Source organism: Pempheris klunzingeri, chromosome 4 (genome assembly GCF_042242105.1).
Source record: "Pempheris klunzingeri isolate RE-2024b chromosome 4, fPemKlu1.hap1, whole genome shotgun sequence".
NCBI lineage: Eukaryota > Metazoa > Chordata > Actinopteri > Acropomatiformes > Pempheridae > Pempheris > Pempheris klunzingeri.
Window position 1 is genome coordinate 7389971 of NC_092015.1, and position 22074 is coordinate 7412044.

At 39.4% G+C, this 22074-nt stretch overlaps 1 protein-coding gene across 1 annotated transcript in view; it reads right to left on the minus strand.

Annotated features, from left to right (window-relative positions):
• Positions 1–364: 364 nt before the first annotated feature.
• Positions 365–22074, minus strand: part of b3glcta (beta 3-glucosyltransferase a) — a 53119-nt gene continuing 31409 nt past the window's right edge. The window contains exons 5-15 of the mRNA XM_070829579.1: positions 19442–19518; positions 18622–18733; positions 16689–16825; positions 16492–16555; positions 15399–15530; positions 10963–11032; positions 8234–8347; positions 2853–2952; positions 2268–2387; positions 1394–1538; positions 365–562 (exon numbers count right to left, since the gene is read on the minus strand). Coding sequence (XP_070685680.1) covers positions 395–562; positions 1394–1538; positions 2268–2387; positions 2853–2952; positions 8234–8347; positions 10963–11032; positions 15399–15530; positions 16492–16555; positions 16689–16825; positions 18622–18733; positions 19442–19518 — 1239 coding nt within the window. The 3' untranslated portion in view covers positions 365–394. The remainder of the gene's footprint in view (positions 563–1393; positions 1539–2267; positions 2388–2852; positions 2953–8233; positions 8348–10962; positions 11033–15398; positions 15531–16491; positions 16556–16688; positions 16826–18621; positions 18734–19441; positions 19519–22074) is intronic.

Here is a 22074-nt window from a genome sequence, read left to right on the forward strand (position 1 = left end):
TTAGTGATAGTTTCTAAAAGATACAGTATCTTCAAAAGAGGAAGGTTCTCCTCTCTAAGGTTCAGATTATTCACATGATATAAATATTGACATAATACATCCATATTTCCGAAACAACAGTAACCTCAACATGCAACGCAGTCATGAAAAAACACTAACATATTAAGCCATGGACACACGCTTGCATGGTCCCTCTTTACGGTTCAACATCAACAATACAAAAACATTTACATCTGTGAAAGACAATATTTCAGTTCCATGACTCCATAATGCGCACACACACACACACACACACACACACACACACACACACACACACACACACACACACACACACACACACACGCTGTACATACATACATATTCATACAGGCTAGTTGTGTGCTTAAACTGTTTATAACTCCGTCTTAGCGCTCTTGTTAAGTCCATCTGAAGCTTTTGCCATCAAGTCATCTCTAAGCCATTTGTTGAAAACAGCAACGGGGTCGATGTTCCAGTGTTTATGGAAAGAGATGGGCACCTGGTGAGCTAGGAAGTCTCTGGCATAGTCCTCTGGGCGTGCCTGGAAGGTAAGATTAAGTACAGTAATTTATATTTGGAAGCAGTCACAAGAGAATGCGTGCAAGTTCTGCTGTAGAGAGCGCAAGAGTGAAGGCGAGAAAGTTTATTTTGAAACACAGACTGCATACTGAAACTTTTAGATTTTCTTTTGCCAGCCAAACATTAGTAACTGAACCATTAAGTTCTGACAAATTGTTCATTTCATTGGCTGATTCAATGACAGAGTAATTATTTGGGTTCAATTAAAATACTGGCTTGTCAACTTGGTGAAAATTGGTGTCTTTTTAAAGACACAGGTGATTTCAGCTGCCTCTGCTAATTAGCACTGCATTCAGGGCTGTGTGAGCATGTATGGACTGAGCTTGATTGATACCCCTCCCATATGACATGGATGCGATGTGATGGTGCACTTGTATCATGTCAGCAGGATGGAGAGAAAGGGAGAACCTCACAACCACCAGTTCTGCATTCATTTTTGCCAAATAAGTAACGTTTTGGCTGTCAGAAATTATACATCTGGGTCAGAATACAATACAGAGATTGATGTGAATGGTTTTTTAGCTGCTTGTAATCACAGAGTCTAGGACAACATAAACGCAACAAACCTGGGTGGGTGTCCAAGGCCTCTAAAAGTCATTGGCCAGTTGTGTTGTGGACTACCAATAAGATCGAGGTCTCCATCTGTCTCTGAGTCTATAAAACCTGGGATCAAATCTGACTTTCTTTACACAGTTTATTCTTTTTAAGAGGCACCAGGTACATCGCTGCAATTTTTCGCTGTAACTGGCTACAGTGAGACACAAAGAATTTATTATAAGAGTGTGAAAACCACCTGGTGGAAGAGTGGACTGTGTGTGACAGGAAGTCCGAGAGCATTGAGACACATTCCCAGCACCATGTCATCCGGCGCATCATTGCTGTAGCACTTGCATCCACTGTCAAGAAGTCGGGCCACAGCCTCCCTGCTGAACACCATACTGCAGCAACACAGAGCCGGACATCAAAAACAAAATAGATACATAACACAGCCTGCTTAGCTGTGCTAAATTGTATACGTGAGTGGCGTCAGAGAGTGAGACGGCAAATCAAGCTGAGAGTGAGATGTGGTTTTCTGTGAATCAGCTCTGCACAACAATGATGTGACGTCTATTTGAAAAGAAACGCAATTATAAAAGAAAAAACAAATCTTAACCTGCCAAACAAAATCATTCATTGCCACTCAAAACAGTTTTTGGGAGATATTACTTTTGAGAAAACTGACAGTAGCAGTGCTGTAAAGTGTCACAGCAACTGAAGTGTCCCTAAATAGAGTTTCTGTCACAGCTCACTCACAGCTCAAGATTTATCCACAGTACCACTTCCCTCCAACACTGACAACTGAAGTATAACTTGCACTTATTGCCCAATTTAACATGCATGTGCGTAAGGGGGCTTTAAAATATGGATTGTATATATGTAAATTGCGATTACTTTTGTGCAACGCTATTTTATCAACTGTCTGTTTACTGTTTGTGGTTATTTATTCCATATTTTCACTGAGTACCTTGACTTTAATGCAGCCCGCGAGCATAACACTTATACACTGAATTTAAATGGCTTATCTGTAAATTACAGATTACAGGTTTTCCATTACAGATTTCATATTCCCTCCACTGCGTCTGCATCATTCATACCTATTCCCCGAGCATCTGAGCTGTGAAACTCACCCTCCACCTCCCGTGATGTAGCTGTAGCCGCCTTGGCTCAGGCCGTAACCGTACCTCTCCCCTAGACACACTGGTTCAGACGGGTTGTAACAGCTCAGCAAGACTTGTAGTCTGGGAAGACTGCAGAAAGCACAGATCAAACTCATCACACAGTCATCATTATCATACACACATGCCTGCACATACACACATATGAAACTGTCCACTTAGAAGCTGAAATAACTGCTCTCCCTCAGGCACTATTACACATCCACAGCCTTCCACATGAAGGGGCAACCTGACAGATATAAAGCGAAGCCAGCTGGTTTTGAATTTATGTACTGAGCTTTTTAGATGTTCGACAGGATGGTAATATCCCTGGAACCCATTTTCCCAAAATGACTTCATTCCAAGCATTTCTTTCTTTCACTGTTCAAACCTTTTCATGGCTGTGAGACAGAATCTATTAGAAAATTTATGAATAAATGTCAGTGAAACTGAGAAAAATTAAAGCATAGCATTTAACGAATGAGACACTGAGTCCCAGCTGAAAGAGGGGGAGAAAAGCCATGCTTAAAAAAGCACTTCCAGAGTGTGGAAACATACCTGATAAGTGTGTCATCGTCCACAACAAGGAGCCACTTGGTGTTTGGGACAGAGCTGCTCAGAAATCTTTGAAGGATTGCAAATGTTTTCCCACAGTGGCCTGCAAATAGAGACATGGTATCAATAGAGTGTACGACTTAATCACATATTGACCATTTGCTGTGTCTATTTTATAAAGATAAATGACTCTGTTGCAGGAAGAAAAACATGCTTGGTATAAGCAGGTATTAAGATGCACGCATATGCCTGCATAAACACTAATGCATAATACATAAACAGGACAACAACTCTGCCTCAAAAGTATAGTATGGTATAGCAAGGTAATGTATATATGCGCATGCATGAATTGTATATGTATAGTATGTGTAGTATATGCATGTATAGTATATGTATGGTATGTATAGTGTGGTATAGGTATAGTCAATAATGATGCTAATACTAAAGCATTTGAAAGGTGGTGGGCTAACCAACCGTCACAGGTTGTGACTACAAGAACACCAACATCACATTGAGGTCAGTTTCAGCTTTAAGGCAGTAACACTGATGCCACAGCTCCATTCAGTACAATGAGTGAATGGATTTTTCAGCATTAATAGCTTCTGTGGAAACCCAGCCTGGGCAATGAAAGTATCGTGCTCAAGCAGATAACATACAGAATCATTAGATGTGGCCAATAGTGTTTAATGCAAACGAAATTAAAACTACTGCAACTAACAATGTATTGATTCCACTCTCATTCTTTTGAAAGGAGCCTTTGAGGAGGCAATAAAAATAAGTGACACTATTGTGCAGTGTCAGTTGTGCAGTATATTTGCAGCTTTCCTTTATATTTCAGCATGGACTTGACAATTGTATGCATCATAAGTTACAAAGTTCAAACAAGTGGCTACTCTGCATTCTGCTCAAGGACACCTCAAAAGCACACATGGCTGTGGGCGGACACATCAGCCACTGCAGTGATCAAACAAATAACCTTACATTTAAGTGGCAAAAATGACTTTGCCACCTCAGTAAGATTTGTCTTGTGCAGCATTAAAGAAAATCTTATGATGACGTGTCCTCTAGAGCTTTGCGAGCGCAATGAAAGCTGTTGTCTATATTCTGACATGGCAAACAAATAATAAGGGATGTTTGGCATGATGGGCCAGGTGGATCAAACTTTTACACTGGCATGTTTGACATGACTGCCAGGTGGAACAAAATGATCTGCCAACTCCTGCAAACAAAACAGTGATGTGGTAGTGCAGAACAAATACAAAGAACCTGAAGAAATATACCCATCAGAATCCGCATATCTGCACACCATCAGGGCTGAGAGCTCAGACATGGAAATCCCCGGTGGCAAGGATCACAAAGAATACTGAGCCCTAGCTGTTTTATTTATAAGGCATCCAAGGTGTTTTTTTTCATAGTATCTGAATATAGAATAAGTAAGGACACCTTGAACTGCTGACAGGAATAAAATCAAAAAACGCACTTTTAGAGGTCTCCAGGCAAACCTGATAATCTTATTTCTAGTTGGAGGAGGTTAGAGACTGATGTTCAGGAGCCTGGAAATATGCAGTAGCCTCTACGTCCACATCTCTATCATTAAAATGTCAGCACAGAAAATAGGCTCAAACATAATGCTACAGAAGGTTCAGTCTTTGTTGTGAAATTACAGCACAAAACACTACACTATGATTAGGTTGAGTATTTACTTCACAGTTCCTGTGCTTTCCCATATCAAGGCCTTGCATCACCCTTTCCCTCACTTGCTCAGACTATCTAAAACTTTTAACCTCAGACTGTGACTGTTTTCAAAATGAATATACTCTAAGGCTTGTGGGTTTTTTTTACCACTTAATGTTTCTTTGTGAATACAGATAACAGCGTGATAATCCAGCCAGCTTTCGGTTCAGACAGTACATTTATCCATCTTAGCTTGAAATTCTAGACTTTCTCCTCAAAATATACATAATTACAGCATTTGTAAAAAAAAAAAGAAAATGCATACAGGTGTAAGACTTGGCTGCCGAAGCACAGACAAGTCAATGGAATCAATGATGTCAGTGAAAGGTGAAAAAATAAAAAATAGCAGCGGCAACAACAGATTCCATATTGATTGTTAATGAACCCCAGAGCTGTTCTCACAATCATTGGCAGAAAACTCAAGGTCTTCCGATAAGGAAAAGAAAACATCACACAAAAACAAAGAAATTATGAATGTCCTGACTTAATTTTAGTGCAATAACTGATCCAATATCATGTGGTAATTTGGTACTGAAGAACAGACACAAAAAATAGTTTTCATTTAACCTCAGTCACACATGATTCCAGTGCATGCTTGTCTGATTAAAACAATGACTAGTGTCTTTACTGTATGTACCTAAGTGACTGACTCCATTGCATATTTCTGTTTAAAGATATAGCATAATACTCATTTTATTTTCTGTTGTCATGGTGTTGTTGAGTCCATTTAAAATGTTTTTCTAGACATCAAGCTCAAGCCACTGTAAAACAAAATCCAATCAGCTGTATGTATGCCAGGATGAAAGTGTTCTGTTTGATTGACAGTATGCATAGCTACAAAACAGAGAGAAGCTTCAGTATCTGGCCACTTACCAAACTAAAGAAAACCCCCCTGTCTTGATGATGGACTGTGGGTTGCTGCCATAGTTCAAACACTGAATTGTTATCTCCTGGAAGTACCAGTAATGGCATGCAGTGGAAGGCAAAATTCAAGACAAGGAGACACTTTCTCTCAGATGATCTATGAGACCTATCCATCACTGGGTTGAAAGTCCTGACATAATCTACTGGTTGAGAGGAGCACAGCCATGGGTTTTTCTTGAGTAGGACATCAAACTCACATAAACACTCTGCAACCTGGATTAGGGAATGTGTTGAGCTACGGAAATGAGCAAGTTTTAAAAAGCCAAATAACTTCCGTTGAATTGAATTTTTTTCTGTCGTGGCATAACCAGCTGTCTGCCTGTCAGCTTGGCGATGTGAAAACTGTAAATGGGAGCACATGTTGGAGGGAGGATATCATGACATTTAAAAAAAACTAATGTTGCTCTACTTAGTGAACATTTATAAAGCTTTAGGTTAGAATAGGACCACAAAACTAAGTTGTCCTGCCTACAAGAGCTGTAACAATTAGTTAATCTATTTATATTTCAAGCCAAAATGCCAAAAATTTGCTTGCTCCACCTTGCTTTGGGATGTTGGCTAAGTAAAAAAAACCATGAATAGATCTCCTGGGCTGCTGGCAAATTTGAACAGGCATTTTTTATTATCATTTTCTGAGACTTCACAGACCAAAAGAAAATCAGACAATAATACTGCACTGTTCAATGAAACAAATGGAACCCCATTAACACTGGATCAAAAATATCCAATGTGATGATTCCAGCAAGAATGCAGTATGCCTGACATCTGAGAACATTAGCAGTTGGTGCAAGAGCAACTTAAGTTCAGTGTCAGGAAGGCAAAGGAGCTGGTAGTGGATTTATTACAGTGCGAGAAGCCGCTGAGACCTGTCCACAGCGAGAAGGTGGAGATGAAGCGGCGCTCAAGTACAGGGGTTGCATATCAACAACAGACTGGGCTGTTAAAAGAGTAACTTTTAAAGAAGAGGTAGGAAAACATCTAACAGAAAAAACATTAAATAAAGGTTGACTTCTATTCTTGACGAGGCTCAGATCTGCAACAGGCTAGTCTATGTTTTCCAGCAAGTAGCCTGTGGCAGTTTGCATCAAACACTGCCTCAAAGCAATAAACCTGCAAGACATCCTTGTTAAAATATTGAGATGGCTGGAAACAGCAACTGAAGGAAGACTCTTTGGACAACAAGCCTCTCTGTGTATCCTATACATCCCATTAAGGTGCGACATGAGGGCTTATGTGCCTACTGTACTGTCCAAACTGTTAATGTTAACTAATTTGTACCCAAATGGCCCCTGCCTCAGGCAACCAGGAGGGTGCTGCAACAGAGAGCTACTGCTGTCTTTACAAACTACCCTGGGTTGCCTTGAGTGGTCTTACGCTCCAGGTACATGCTTTTGGATTTATTTCTGATTATCATACATTTTGCATTTCCTGTTTTCCTCAAGAGAACCTGGAGGGTGTTTGTTAGGTTGGAGCTTCTCCTGAAGGATCACCAGACTCTCAGACCAGCTGGTGGAAGTGTTTTCCTTCCAGAGAAGCCTGGTCTCTCTCGGCGTCCGCTTCCAGTCAGCCATGCCCGGGGCATCTACACGGGAAGCCAACTTGGGGCTTTGTTAGGTGTCAAGTACAGCCTCTTGATGCTATATGGAAAATATGCTTATTTGCTTTCTTGCTCAAAGCTATATGATAAATACTACTCTTATATCTAGCCACTAAATAGACTCATAGAATCACTAAAGCTCTATCGCTATATCTTTGCATTAAAATGAAAAGTTGTAGACACCAGGAAGCCACTGCTCTTAGCCCAGAAACTGTCCAGAACATTACCCCTGTACACAAAACCAATGAGTTTATTACCTTTGGACAGACAAGACCAGCTGTTTCATTCATTATAATAAGCTAACTGGTTGCTCACAGCATATTTCATGCACATATATACAAGTGGTTACGATCCTCTCATTTAACTCTTTATTTTAAACTTTAGCCTATTCCATTAAACAACATGTATCCCTGCGAGTTTGTAAAGATGGGCCTCACAGAAAATCTGGCAAAGTTAAAAAAGTTTGAAATGTGCTGCGGATACAAATAAACTACAACAAGTGATGAAATGAACTAATGTCAGATTATCACCAGCTCTCAAACAAACAAATATCTGGAGCAAACTGTTCAGTTATTAAATACTGACAGTCACAGTCTGTAGAAATCAACAGAGAACATTGGCCAAGCTTCTGGTGAGTAAATGTGCAGTTTATAGCTCGCAGTCAGAGAGAAGCTCCTTAAACTCAAAAACAAACAGAAGGCACAGACCCATTTATCACCTCAGAAATATTCTGAGAAAAAAATAAAAGAAAGCATGCGATAATTGAAAAAAAAATCCTTGGCCTGATTAATCAAACAAACAATCTACACAGACATGCCTAAAATTCACTATTTACACAGGGGATGTAATGACATATATATTGCCATTATGTAGCTTTGTGACATTAACACTTTCAGAAACAAACTCATTGCTGACAGAGCTACTTCTACTTGCTTCAGTTCCAATTCTCCTGCAATATGAGGCTTGAATTACTGCCACCATCCCCATCACAAGGTGTTATTTGTGAAGTTTGCCATTTCATTTTTCATGTACCTCTGTTTATGCCGCTAAGCCTGCACCATTACCCAAGGCCAGTAGCTATTGGCGCGATTGAGGCTGAGGGAGTTCAGGCTGCAAAAGGAGCACTTACCTCTTTCAGTATTTGGTACTCCTAAATCAATGGTTGGTATTGAAGGATCAGCATGGTCACTGTAGTACTCTATAAATAAGGCATCCTTTTCCCAAGTCTTCTTTATCACTGGAACTAAAGGAAAAGGGAGTCAAAGCAATACAGTGATCACGTACAATAAGCCCTGAGTAAATAGTTCCATATTTATTGTTTATTTATTATTTAATAAATACTGTCTGTTTTAGGTGAAATGTTCTATTAAAGACCAATGAAGGTGTTTCTAAAGAAATTAATCATCAGAAGGAAAAGAGATTGAAAATAAATGTTTTTTCTTTTTTAAATAGGGATGGGAATCGAAAACCAGGCCCACTTGAGAACCGGCTCCAAATTGTCCGATCCATTGGAATTGTATGCCTTCAAGCTTATCAGTTACTTTTATCAGTGCCGACAGTTGCGCACTGAAAAACAATAACTTCAAAGTCATCCGTCTGTGCTGCTGGAAAATATGGAATCATAGAGGAAGAACCAGTCCAAAGCTTTATTTCTTAAACAAAGATGACAACAGTAGTAGTTATAATGTCTGCACAATGATAATTTCAAGTAAGCTGCTACAGGGAGTGGACAGGGTAATGTGTAGGTGTGCATAGCGATTCAGTGTTGGAGTGAGGGAAGAGAGAGCGAGTGGTGGACAGGGGACAGTGAATGTGAGGAATGTGAGGAAATAAGAAGAATGGAAAGCTGCCACGTGTCATTTTGCTGGAAACTTCTGGAAAAGTGACGGGGATTAGCCCAGAAGTAGGAAGCTGAGCAGAAAAGGCTAACAGTGGAAACACCACCAATATGCTTAAACATCTTTCTACACAACATGGGTTTATTATTCCAGAAATGCCTTGTATTTGACACTATGCACTGTCAATCAATAAAGAATTAAAATGATAAGCAGAATCGATGATGACATTGGTTTCAATAAAATCTTATTAATTCCCATCCATATCCTTTAATCCTAATATAGTTACAATGATGCGATGTGCTGTATGACATGATACAATTTGGAGTAAACAAACCTTTTGTAATTTTTCGTCATTTCATATTTCAGATTGAATACGCTTTGAATTCTTGTAATTTAATGTTTCACTAATATTATTGGTTAGTAAAATATCTTAAACCATTAAATACTATAAAATAAAAAGCACACTGTTCAGTTTCAGTAGTTCAATTTCACAGTTATGAGTCCCGGGTGTCTTGTTGAGAAAAATGTTTCTAACTTCTAGTTTCTGTCTGCGGCCTTCTGACATTTTGTCCCCTGTCGAAAAGCAGGCGAGGAGTGATGTAGGTTAGCAGATTATGTGCTTTTTTCACTTATTTACTTCTATACAGTGTCTCTCAGCGAAGCTATAAATACATACAACACTCAACTATCACTGACCTATTTCCTGGCATCAGAGTTTTAAGTTTTCCTGTAGATTTGATTGGGATCTAAATGACGAGATCTGGAGTTTTTGTGGCGAGTTTCTTGGTTGTCAAGACGAGTACATGAGCACCGAGAAACACAGAATACCCAGAGATCTGCAGCAGCAGCTCGAGGCTGTGTTCAACTCTTATAACAATCAACAAAAGTGAATCAGAGTGGCATATTTAACACTGAAAGAATGAACCAAAGAACCAAAAGTTGAGCTGGCTGGCCTTTGCTGCCTCTAAAGGCTCTAAGAAACTGGCAACTGTTGAAGAACAGAAAGTACAATTAAGCTCTGAATACCACACTGCTATTGCACATGGACACATTCAAATCATTTACACTAAAATAAACAAACCAATCCCCAGTGCATCAGGTCAGATGCTGATTTCCTGCTGTACTATTGATTGTGTACAATCAAAAAGGTTTTAAGGAGTAGTTTGAAAACAGTTACTGAACCAGACAAGCGACCCTCATACATCTTAAAACAACCTACGCACGAAACTTTGTGAAAGACCGCTGTAGTGTAGTGTATGCAAATATACAAGTTAAACATTAAATCACTAGTAGTACACTAGTAAAGCACTAGCAGCAAAGCAACACTAAACTAATACACACTAAAAAAAAGTTAAATGTGCTTTAAGGCTGTATTGCAGCAGAGTCACATTATTTACATTATATCGTATTTATTGTTTGTTTCATTTCCTTTCATCATTTTTTGTTTATGCTTATTGGTCTTCGCTAACCTTTCATATACAAATCTGATATTTATTTTCATCTCATTTGAAGCTGATAATGGCAGCTTGCCAGATGAAATGGTAATTAAGGTAATTAGGGGAATTACTTTGAGCAACACTCTGAGGGTAGTGTACAATTTGTCTGATTCCGCTGAAATTAATCTGCAATTTGCTCTGATGACTGAACATTTTTATCAGGTTAAAAGAGAAGCAGTAGACAGCTCAATGTCAGGCAGAGCTTGCATATAAATGGATCAACATCACCATCAGTGACTTCTTAATGTGCAGGATTGTCGGATGATTTTACATTTCTAGCATCAAGGGGGTGGCACGCAATTAAGTAATTGAAAGCATTTTTTAACTCAATACTATTAAATCACAAAGGTGGAATTATCTAGGTAAAGACTTTATCATGATAATGAGGTAAGGCTTTTATACAGTCACATGTCAAAAGGTGAAACAAATCCATTACGAGAAAACAACAGGACAAAAGCATGTGCCATTTCAACAGGAAATTGTGCATCCTCTGAGGGTTCTGTAAGAGTGGGTGTGTGACTCACCTCTTTCACCGTGAAACTTCCTACACGTTTTCACGGCAACAAATATATCTTCTGTATTTACAGGCTCCCCCTTTGATGAAAAGAGGAGACATGAATAAAAAATGCTTAACATGCAGCATGAATCACATATAGTGCAATTAAAACAGAATGTATATTAGATTCAGAACAAATGGTTGAAGACAAATGGTTTGTTTAAGGTGATATCAAATGTCAAAGTAATTAGTGTGAGTTGTTATCTTGGAAGCGAAATCAGAACTGGATATTTCTGTTAATAGTCTGAGGTCATTTGGTCCGCTGGCTGTCTTTGACTCTCCTTCTTAAACTAAAGACATGCAGCAGATGATAACACTGCAGAATATTTAAGCATTTCAGGACTTTATGCTGAAATACGCATACATTTGTGAAATATAAAAGCCTTGGAAATAAGATGAGCAACAAGTGAGGGTAGGAAAGATGATAAATCAAATGAAAGAGGAGAGAAAAAAAATTCTGCATCTCTGTGCCCTTGGAGTGCAAGGAGGGGGAAAAAAAAGCCTCTTTCATTTTGGACTGAACGTGGCGACAAAAAGATTCACTAAATCAACAACAGACAGAATGCATTAAAAATGTACGCTACATTAAAATGTCATCAGCTGCTGCACAAACCGCCGCTTTTCCAAAAATACTTATAGATGTGATGCACAAAAACAGTGATGTCTTGTGCCATGATCAAGCCTGAGCATCTCACTGCAACCAAAAGCTGGACATTTAAACAATGTACAAATTAAGGCTGCAGCTAATGATTCTTTTCATCATTTTATTTATTCTGGATTTATTGTTAAACCTGCAATAGATTAGATTTAGAATAGATTTAGTTTTTTGTTTTTTTCGTGCCTACTTGGGGACACCGGAAACAAGGAGAAAAGCAGCAGTGACATAATAACTTTTTAAGTTAAGCTATGGCGAACTTGTTAGCAAACAGCTATTTAAACATCCAACAGTTACAGAGCAACATTATCACTATCAAAATACCTCCTATATTCCCGTTCCAGGTCTCTGTGGTCTCTAGTAACGCCTGTTAAAAATAGCAGTTCTGTGGCTGCTGTTCCAGTATTTTGACCATCTAAACACTAATTATGACTGTCTGCTGTTTGCTGCTGAGCAGGTAGTATACAGCGAGTTTTGCTGTTATGAGAGTGGTGAGAGTGAACCAAAGCAGTTAGGAGCTAGACAGCTTAACAATGAGCCGAGACTCAGAATAAAGCTCAGTAAAGCCGCGGGGAGCTGCACATTGAGGTAATTATTCTCAGTAGGTCCATCGTCACATTTTCTTTCCAATGGATACAGAAAATGTTTGGCTTCTTTGCTTGATAAATTAGGTGAACAATCAAAACATCTCTGCCTCTTCACTGGTATGTAATCATGCTTTGTTGAAACAATACAAAAACCTTAAGGCCTCCAGATTCATTTTTATTATAGACTTAACTGCTCACATTCAGTTTCCTCCTCAGAGCTTAGTGTCTCTTTTGTCATTTTATGCATTTTACAGAAATGATTCATATCTTTGCTTCTGTTCTGAAATGTCTGGCATGCAGAGAGGAGCAACACCATATTGAGTTTATTGCCTAAAATAAAAAAGGACATGTTCTGCTTCCATGGCCACTTTGTTGATCGTGTCCTTTGCCTCCTTGAATCTGCCTCTTGAGGCTCTTGATTCTTTGTCGACACTGCAGCCAAGTGCTGCTGAGGCGCAACTTGGCAATTTGTCTTGCAACCGTTTCCAACACTGGCCGATAATGATATTTCCCATCTTGTTTTGTCTGAATGGAACCTTCTTCCTGAATACTTATTAAACCTGTGACCTTCATGTTTCTCCACTGGCTGCTCCGGTTGTTGTCCTGTTTCTTGGTCAAATGAATGCCGTTTTATGAGGACAGTCATTTCCATTGAGAGGAAGGTAAAAAACCACATAAATATAAATCTGACAGTTCACGCTGCAACAAAAATGTACCAGAATCTAGACCACATATTCACATGCAGCATGTGATTTGAATCAAAGATGAAAAGATAAGATAAGATAAGATTTCTTTTGTGTCAAAACTAAGAGAGGAGGGAAGAAAAATCTGAATTGGGACACTTACAGCTGCAGTTCTGGCATCCGAAATTAACCTTCCCTCACCCACTCTCAACTAAACTACAGGCACGTACACATCCGTGCAACACCACCACTTCTTCCAAACATTATCGATCATTTTAGGGTGCATGTGAGGTCAAAAACTGCTGGCTAAAATGTGTCTGACCTTTGATTGGTTCGAAAAAATAAACGTCTTTCAGCTAAAGCAGGGGTGTCCAAACTACGGCCCGCGGGACAACTGCGGCCCGTGGTCCAATTTTCATTGGCCCGCAGGAAATTCTAAAAATGTATTGGAATACGGCCCACACATGGAACTTGCGCTGGACTGTGCGCAAAGGAATCTACGGTGTCTGCAGAGGGGCAAGAAAGTGGAGGTATGGCTGTTGATTTGAGCACCAGGGCTCTAGCACAGACTATTTCAAGCTTCCCTCTCTGATGCTGATGCAGGTGCTGGTGCTGGTGGGGGGCTGCTCTACCATTCTCATGTGCACTGGCTAAGTCGTGGCTCTGTGCTGCAGCGGTTTTATTCCCTGAGATCAGAAATGGACCAGTTCTGAAGAGAGAAGGACCTCCTCATGAGCTCAGTGATCCTCTCTGGTTGGCATTTTTAGTGGATCTCACTGATCACCTTAACACACTGAACAAGAGCCTGCAAGGCAAAGACCAGCTTGTACCACAACTAATAAATGAAAGCCCACTAATGTGAAGGCTGTTTTTTTTCTTGAGTCATATTCAGTTATCAAGCAGAATTTGATCGATTTTACATTTGATTGATTTTGCCAACTTTAATCCACCAGAGGTGAGGCAATATACATCACCTCTAGTGGATTAAAGTTAGCATTAAAGCTCACTTCTTGTGAGTGGCCCAGTCCTTTGTATGTTTTTCTGTATGTGGCCCTCAGTGGAAAAAGTTTGGACACCCCTGAGCTAAAGCAAACCTTAAAATTCCACATGGTCAGAAAATTCATGTAACAAGAGAAAAGTACACCAGCAATCATGATTAAACAAGACGGAAATATTCTTTCCATGTGACACTGAATGTACCAATCTTACTTTGTGAGCCAATAATTTTTTATAAGACACCACGCCTTATCAAGTATAGCTGAAAAAAGGGCCTACAGACCTTTTTCACAGCAAACATTTTAACTTGTCAAAGCAGGAAAAGCAAAGGTGTAGTTAATTAAATTAACTCTGGTTCTGTGCATGCTCGATCACTGACACTGACTGACTTAAATAAATGGAGCCAGAGACCTGCAACTGGCTCACTTACATGGAATTCAGCCCTCATTAATGTTATTAATTCCACCAGTGCTTTTCCTGCTTAACTAACATGTCCGCTGTGAAAAGGCTCCATTATTTCTTGTAGGATTTTTCTGGGAGACCACCAGCCTCATAGATATTTTCCCCTTGCACATAAAACCTACTGTAACATCTTTTCTCTGTATTATCTAGTAATTAAGAAACTTCACAGGAGATCAATTGCTGAAGATCATTACACAATGAAAGGCGTGAGATGTTCAATGAATTACTCTAATTGTAATGTAGCTCCAGTTACAGACTATTTGAGCGGGGGCACCCCCTTCAATTTCATTTAATTAACCAAAATTTCAACCATTGTGCCACACATTTTCTGTTACCACTCATGAAACAGCACAGCCAGCTCATTCACAAACAAACAGCAACTGTCTTCTAGAAACCCTTTTAAATTTATCACAAAATGCCATGTTGGGTGATTTGTTTGTCATGGTAAATACAAGTGTGAGTGTAGGATGGCTAACAAAAGAGATGGAGGATAAAGAAGGAGAAACTGGTTAGTCACCAGTTGTGGACAATGTGAGGCTGCAGGTTAACTTTGAGTTCCGTGGTCCAGATATGATGAAGATGATTTGGCCAAAACCTCTTAAAACCGCTTCTAATGTTAGTTGACACCCAAAAATAAGTCAGACGAAAACTGTCAGATACAACTCAAGATGCTGAGAGGATGCAAAAGGATGTTGCTTAGCAACGGGGGAGGATTTATTCTTGGTGGATGATGATTAAATTTAGCGAAACAAACCCCATGACTTCTGCCTTTTTAGGTTAGCGCACAATATTCTACTGAATGGTATATAAAGGTAATAACATTCAAGGCTGTGCTGCACCATGCACTGTTTTGATATGGCTATGGGCACGAAGACTGAAGACATGCCGAATATTGTAGATCATCACAGAAATGCCAATAGCTCACAGTTAAATGTGTTTTACATTGTTTATTTTTGTTCCCTTACCATTTCCTGGGATTTGAGGACAATGAAACTGATCTGCATGGAGAGCAGATACTCACACACAGTGGAGGCTCGCTGCTCAGAGTGGTGGCACAGTGGTGGGTCTGAGGAGAGTCCTCCGGCTCAGTGCACAGCTCAGGAACGGCAGTGAGACGTGGACCGTTCCCATTGTCCCAGATATACAAGGCCACCTGTTACAACACAGACTGATCTTTTCAAGTTGACGAGCTCAAGGCACAATGCAATCTTTAATGCTTTATAATATAAACTGGATGGGAGACGTGGAGTGCTTTCTGTCTTCTTCTATGGTAAATACAACGATTTTGCTCTCACAACAAAACTCCCTTGAGCATATTTAATATTAAGATGACTAACAAAAGAGCCAAAGCAGTGGGAGATATTGAGAGCTGGTAAGCATTACTGTACCTCTTTCTGAAGAGGAGCAAAATCACATCTAGGATATAGTTCAGCTATTCCACAGGAGAAGATTTAGACGTTACAATAAAAGAATACTTAATGAGGGCAGTACAATCAGTGCTGTCTGTCTATTACAGAAAAAGTCAACTGATGTTTTGCTGACTTACAGCCTGGAGCTAACACACTGACAGTGAGCTCGATTGACATTGAGGATTCATGCAATATCCGTGTGTATTTGTGCACATCAAAGACCTTTATTTTGATGAGCACTGTGGTGTTTAAAGGCCTATTCATCTGCAAAAATACAACTTTCACGAGAAGAAGAAGAAGAAAAAAAACAAATCCCTTTTTTAAATATGAAGAATAAAAAAGTATTGTAATTGAATCTCTAGGACTGAACTCGTGCCATCTCTGGCTGAACTACCATTTCCAGACTGAGCCTGATAAGTCTGATGCTGTGTTTACTCAACGAAATCCCTAGATGTCTCCCTGACTGAATTTCAGTGATAAAAATAAGAACCTCAATGCTGCGCCATGACAATTCTCCAAAGTAATGAGATTTCACTTCAAGGTTAGATGGATTTAATACCTCACTCTTTTTGTGCAAATAAATTATAGTAGGTTGGCTTGAGTGTGACAAACAGGAAAACTGTTAGAGGATGGCTCAAAACCAGAAGCCTCATCGTCACTTTTAACAGGTCTGAAGGTAACCACGTGACTTGCATGTTAGCTTACCTCATGTTTCAGGTCGATGGTGAAGTCCGATTTAAGTGGCTCATTTCTCACTTTGTTTGCAAGCCTGAAATAACAAATTATAGATTTATATTAGAAATATGCTAGAAATACAAATCCTATATACATATATACAATAATAGGGAATGCTTTATGAACTTGAGTTTACAGACTCAAGCAGATGTACTGCACATACTCACCGAGCAACAAGTGGGATGCTTAAGGCCCAAGCAGCTGCAAAGTCTGGATATTTAAAGATGGAGGGATTCTCTGCAAAGGCATAGTGATGGATGATGGTCGACTCCTCGTCTTGGAGGGGCTTGCCAAGAAACCACTCCTGACAAATGAGCAGTACGTGAAAGGATGTCAGCATGAGAGCAGGTTACTGCTCTTTACTTGAATTTAAGATTTTTTTGCATATTAACATTAACATATTACTGTGAATTTTCATAAAAAGACACAGTTGGGTGTCTGGACTAATTTGGGAGTTTTGACACTGTACTTGCCAGGAAATCTTTGAAATTATTTCTGGTGACTTGCTGAGAAAATAACAAGATTTCCTGGTAGAATAAAACAATACAGGTAACCACCAATCATAATTGTTGAAATATCTGGAGTAAATGTCATTATGTCATTTAGTTACATACATGAAGTTTAGAGGAACTTTGGGAAATATGTTTACAGTCTTTGTTATAAGCTAAGCTAACCAGTTGCTATTTGTAGCTTCATATTCAATTCACAAATATGAAAGTGGTATCTCATGTAACTCTCCAATAGGAAGCGAGTAAGCATATTTCCCTAAATGTCACGTTTCAATGATTTCAGTATATATATATAGAGTTTACGTGAGCTCATTCCTCTAGTCATTCCTCTAACAAAATACTTTAATTCAACACTCTGATGTATTTGCCAGTTTATTAGATGCATCCAGCAGCAACAGTCTAATATGATGACCCTGCTATAAATCTTACCTTAATAAATGGTTATAAAAGGTCAGTCTTTGATTAAACTGTTTTAGAGAGGTGTTGATTAAATTTTATGGTCTTCCTGGCGAACAGAGTTGGTGGTGCTGTTAAATTGTACTGTGTTACACTAAGAGGCATTTCTAGCTTTCATTCCATCCCTTTTCAGAGTTATATCTGCCAATAAATCAACATCACAAATGTAACCCCATTCATACTATGTCCATTGCTGTTGTGATTTAGTGTCTAATTGCTTAAAGTTAATTTCTTCACTCCTAAAAATATTCTGAAATGAAAACTCAGTTCTGCTGTCCTGCTCTTCACAACACAAGGCTGATGTCGTGCTCCAACACCTGAGAGAGGAAACTTTGCTTTAGGGCAAGTCGCAGTGAATCAAATCGTGAGGTTATGTATCCATCGTCTGCTCCTCAGGATAAGGTTGTGTATAATAACAGAATAATGAATTCCATCTGGTTTTTTGAAATGATATAAATAGTCTCAATAGAGTTTCCATTAATTGTTGTTTTTCAGACCAAAGCACACTTTAGCTTCTGCTGATAAGAAAATAAACTACTTTTTTTGGAGGTTTTACATTTAAGTGTAATTAACATCATTTTTGGCCCTGCTTCATTTCAAACCTAGCTCAAGCTAGCTTGTCAACAAGTACAAAGAGCAACAAAAATCAAAACCTGCCAAAACCATAAAAATGTGCCTTTTATTTGGAATATTTAAAAAATTCATAAACGAACAAATAATTGATAGAGAAAGCTATTTTGCTGTGCTTGATTAAGAAAAAACTTTTCATTACAACCCCAGTGTTTGATTTTCTGACTGCAGTTTCTAATATTTATATTCGATGTACTCCACCGACCCATATACAAGAAAAATAATTTCATGAGTGGAGAAACAGGCCTTAAATTATGTCTACAGCAGAGACTGGAGTGACGCGTTTGACAGGTTATGCTTTAAGCTGGCACAGCTCAGTGCAGCAGCTGCAGAAGAGCTGGAGCCAACCTGATACTGTATCTCCTAATTGAACCGATGATCAACTAAACTGGAGCTCTACACAAGAAGCTTCGGTCGCGCTGATGAATTTGACAGAGAGAGAGAGACAGAGCAACAAGGACAGCCAGACAGAGATAGAGGTTTAGAGGGAATATTGCATACTTACTTCATTCTTGTCAAATTTTGAGAGGACTTGAACAAGCTTTGTCATCTTCACATTTGTTTCCTCTTCAAGAAATACAATCCAGGATGAGTTTTTCCCGAAGGACTGCGAAAAGCTGAGGACACACACGAAAAATATCATGACTTTAGTAAAGTATCATGAAAACTACATTTAAATAATAAAATAATAAATGGAGCATTGCCATGCACAGACAAACTTTAAGCTATAATTTTTTTTTTCTTTTCATTTCAGTCCAGTGTGACTAGCTATCTAACAGAGACTCCTGGCCCAGCCAGATCAAGGCAGCCACAGAGTTTTCTCTAGAGGGCAGAAAGACAAAAAAACATCACAAGCACACAGACTTTCTTTCAGGGGTGGCGGCTGTGTGATTTGGGGCGCTTTTGGTGATCTATGTCCTAAATCTTTATGATGGAAGAAGAAAACAGATTCAGATGTTATTTCACACCTCCCCAAAACAATTATTGAACACATATTGGATTTTTCAGGAGGCCCAAGCATGTAGACGACAGCAGCTAATGTCATTATTATAGTGTTTCAGACCACTGGATATCTGCAATAATGGGTTTATTATCAGTTACAGACACATTAGGAAGGCATTTATCACAATGTGAAGCAATAAATCATTGTTATTGTGTTAGTAATAGTCTCTAAGCAATCTGTAGGCATAAAATGTCCTCAAGACCTGAAATATACCTCCAAAATCTTAACTGTAGGAAGATACAATCTTTCTAACATTTTGAGCCCTCAAATCTTGGGTTTAAATCACATGCTAATTTAATCCTGAGAATTTAGGGATACTTACTAAGGCAGCAGAGGAAGGATACTCCAATCCCCCTCATTATCTGACAAACTGTGAAGAAGCAAAACCGTCGGCGGTTTCTGAAAGAAACACCAAAAAAAAGCAGAGATGCAGAGATGTTTATTAACTGAACAGAGCTAATGACAATAAAAGCAACATCCCTGCAACGTATGACCCCGAGGGTGATCTGGTGTTCACAGAGGCTGTCCTATAACTGGAAGTTGAATGGTTTGATCAGCGCTAATGAGCCAGCTCTGGAGCGTTCCTGTCTCCGTGCCTTACTTACACTTACCATACCAGTGGGTTTGAATGTTTTAGCCAATTTATAACAAATCATATATACTTTGCGTTAAAGAATTAAAACTAACTGTTTTGCAGTCAAGGCTGGTGTGTTTTATGTTATGGTTTGATAACACTGGTGATACTCTACATTGCTTTAAATGTCAACAAACCCCATGAAAAGACCGCAAGCAACAATGAATTCATCCCGCAAGCACTGCTTATGTTTCCATGGTCTGATGTGTCACAGCTCTACAGTGTTGTTTAAAAACCTGTTCCTTCATGATGATGAACATGGGCACTTCATTTTATTTTGATCCGCCATACATTGTGCTGTTGTCTTAAATACTCACAAGAGCAGGAAATGTGTATTAATCTGCAGCAAAGATGGTGTCTGTGCTCCATAGTGCGCAGTGCATACTTAGGGGAGACAGTGATCAGAGGGAGGAAAACCAGCAGTGGCTATGAGAGGGTGGCAGCTCCGAGACCTACCGTTGTTGGGGAGTACAACCGCTTCATGGTGGTGGTGGTGGTGGTGGGGGGGTTGACATCTCTGAGCAGTTCAGTGAATACTACTCCACTTGTTAAAAGAGCACAAAGTGGCACAAGACAATTTTGTACCATAGAAGCACCTCAAGAGAGGCAGAACCAGCAGACTGCCATAGGAATTGCTATGGGTAAGGATTCCTCAAGGGATCCCACAGAGGGACGAAAAAAGTGCAAGGTGTGTGGGAGAAGGAAATTTATATGCAAGGCATGAAGAGCACTCCTTTATGTCATTGTTGACAGCCACGACCGGATAAAACGCTGCTAACTGTCCATTTAGCAAGTAAGCTAAAGCAGGCACCTTATTGGCACCATTTGGGTGTATTGTATTGTTAGTCTGTGACTTCAGCAAATGGCTAGCAATGTATTTATTGCCGGTGTCGTACTCAATGATTAGGGGTAGATGACCCACTACTCTCCATTGCTGCGGTGCCTGATAGTATATAGGGATGGGAATCAAAAACTAGGTCCACTTGAGAACTGGCTCCAAATTGTCTGATCCATTGGAATTATATGCCTCCGAGCTTGTCAATTCCTTTTATAGATGTTGACAGTTGTGTATAGAAAAACAATGATGTAAAAGTCATGTGTCACGGCAGAAAGGAAGAAGGTGTGTAAGGTGTGCATGGTGAGTGCGTGAGTGGTGGAGTGAGTGAAGAGAGAGCCAGCAGGTTTAACAGTAAATGTACAGTTTATAAAGAATAAATGCTGCAGCTTCCCGAGAACAAGGTGAAGCTCCTGTGTGCTATTTTGACAGAAATTGCTGGAAAAGTGATGAGAGGTAGCCCCGAAGTAGGAAGCTGAGTAGAAAAGGCCAACAGTGGAAACACCAGCAATATGCTGCAACAACATTGTGCACAACATGGGCTTCAATTCCAGAGTAAACAGCCCATGTTATGACATTAGTGCCATGCAGGCAGATGTAGCAATTTGTTTTTGATTGAGAAAACCTAAATGAAAATGGATGCTATACAAATATTCTGATTTCATCCATTTTTGATGATGACAGACAGACACTATGTTGAAACTCAAAAGAAAATAAAACAGTTGCTAAAAAACTGTGTACTCCTAATTTTCCCCACACAGAAAATTGATCAGGAATCAATAAGAGAATTGGCCAATGAGCACAACTGATAATCTTATAAATTCCCATCCCTAATCCTACAAGATGGTGAGGGGAACACTGCTATGCATGTTGATGGAGGGGGACAGGTTCTGGTGTGAGGGGAAGAGAGGCGAGCCCTAGTCTGCAAAACACACAAGAAGTTAGCCTAAATGCCTGTAGCGCTTACAGCAACTTTGAAGAAAACAGCTTTCCTTAATTCACTTTGTCTCTGAGCTGAGGTGACTGAACACATTGTAGAAGCTAGAAGTTAGGAAATGTGAGTCTTCCACAATGGCACGTTACACCAGATAAAATAACTGTTGCACCTATTAAACTAATTTTTGTTCCCAAAGGGTGTTTGGTCAGCTGATTAGCGGATTCATATTGTGTAATCTGACAATGGCTTTTCTTTGATGGTTGTGATCCTTCTATATGATCGCTTGACAATAATAAAAAATACCGCATAATGCCTTATCTTATCCTTTAAGGAGATAAAACTTGCACTCTTTAAAACTTATATTGCCCTCAGACTTTTGCTGGCCTGTACACTACACTACGAAACAAACTTAAGTTACCCAGACCAAAATATCACTAGACACAAGCACAGGGTATTTCAGGACATGGACACACAATTGCTTCCAAATAATCTATTCTGGAAAAATTTTATGTAATGAGGACGGAGAGTAGAAGGTGTGTGAGGACTGTC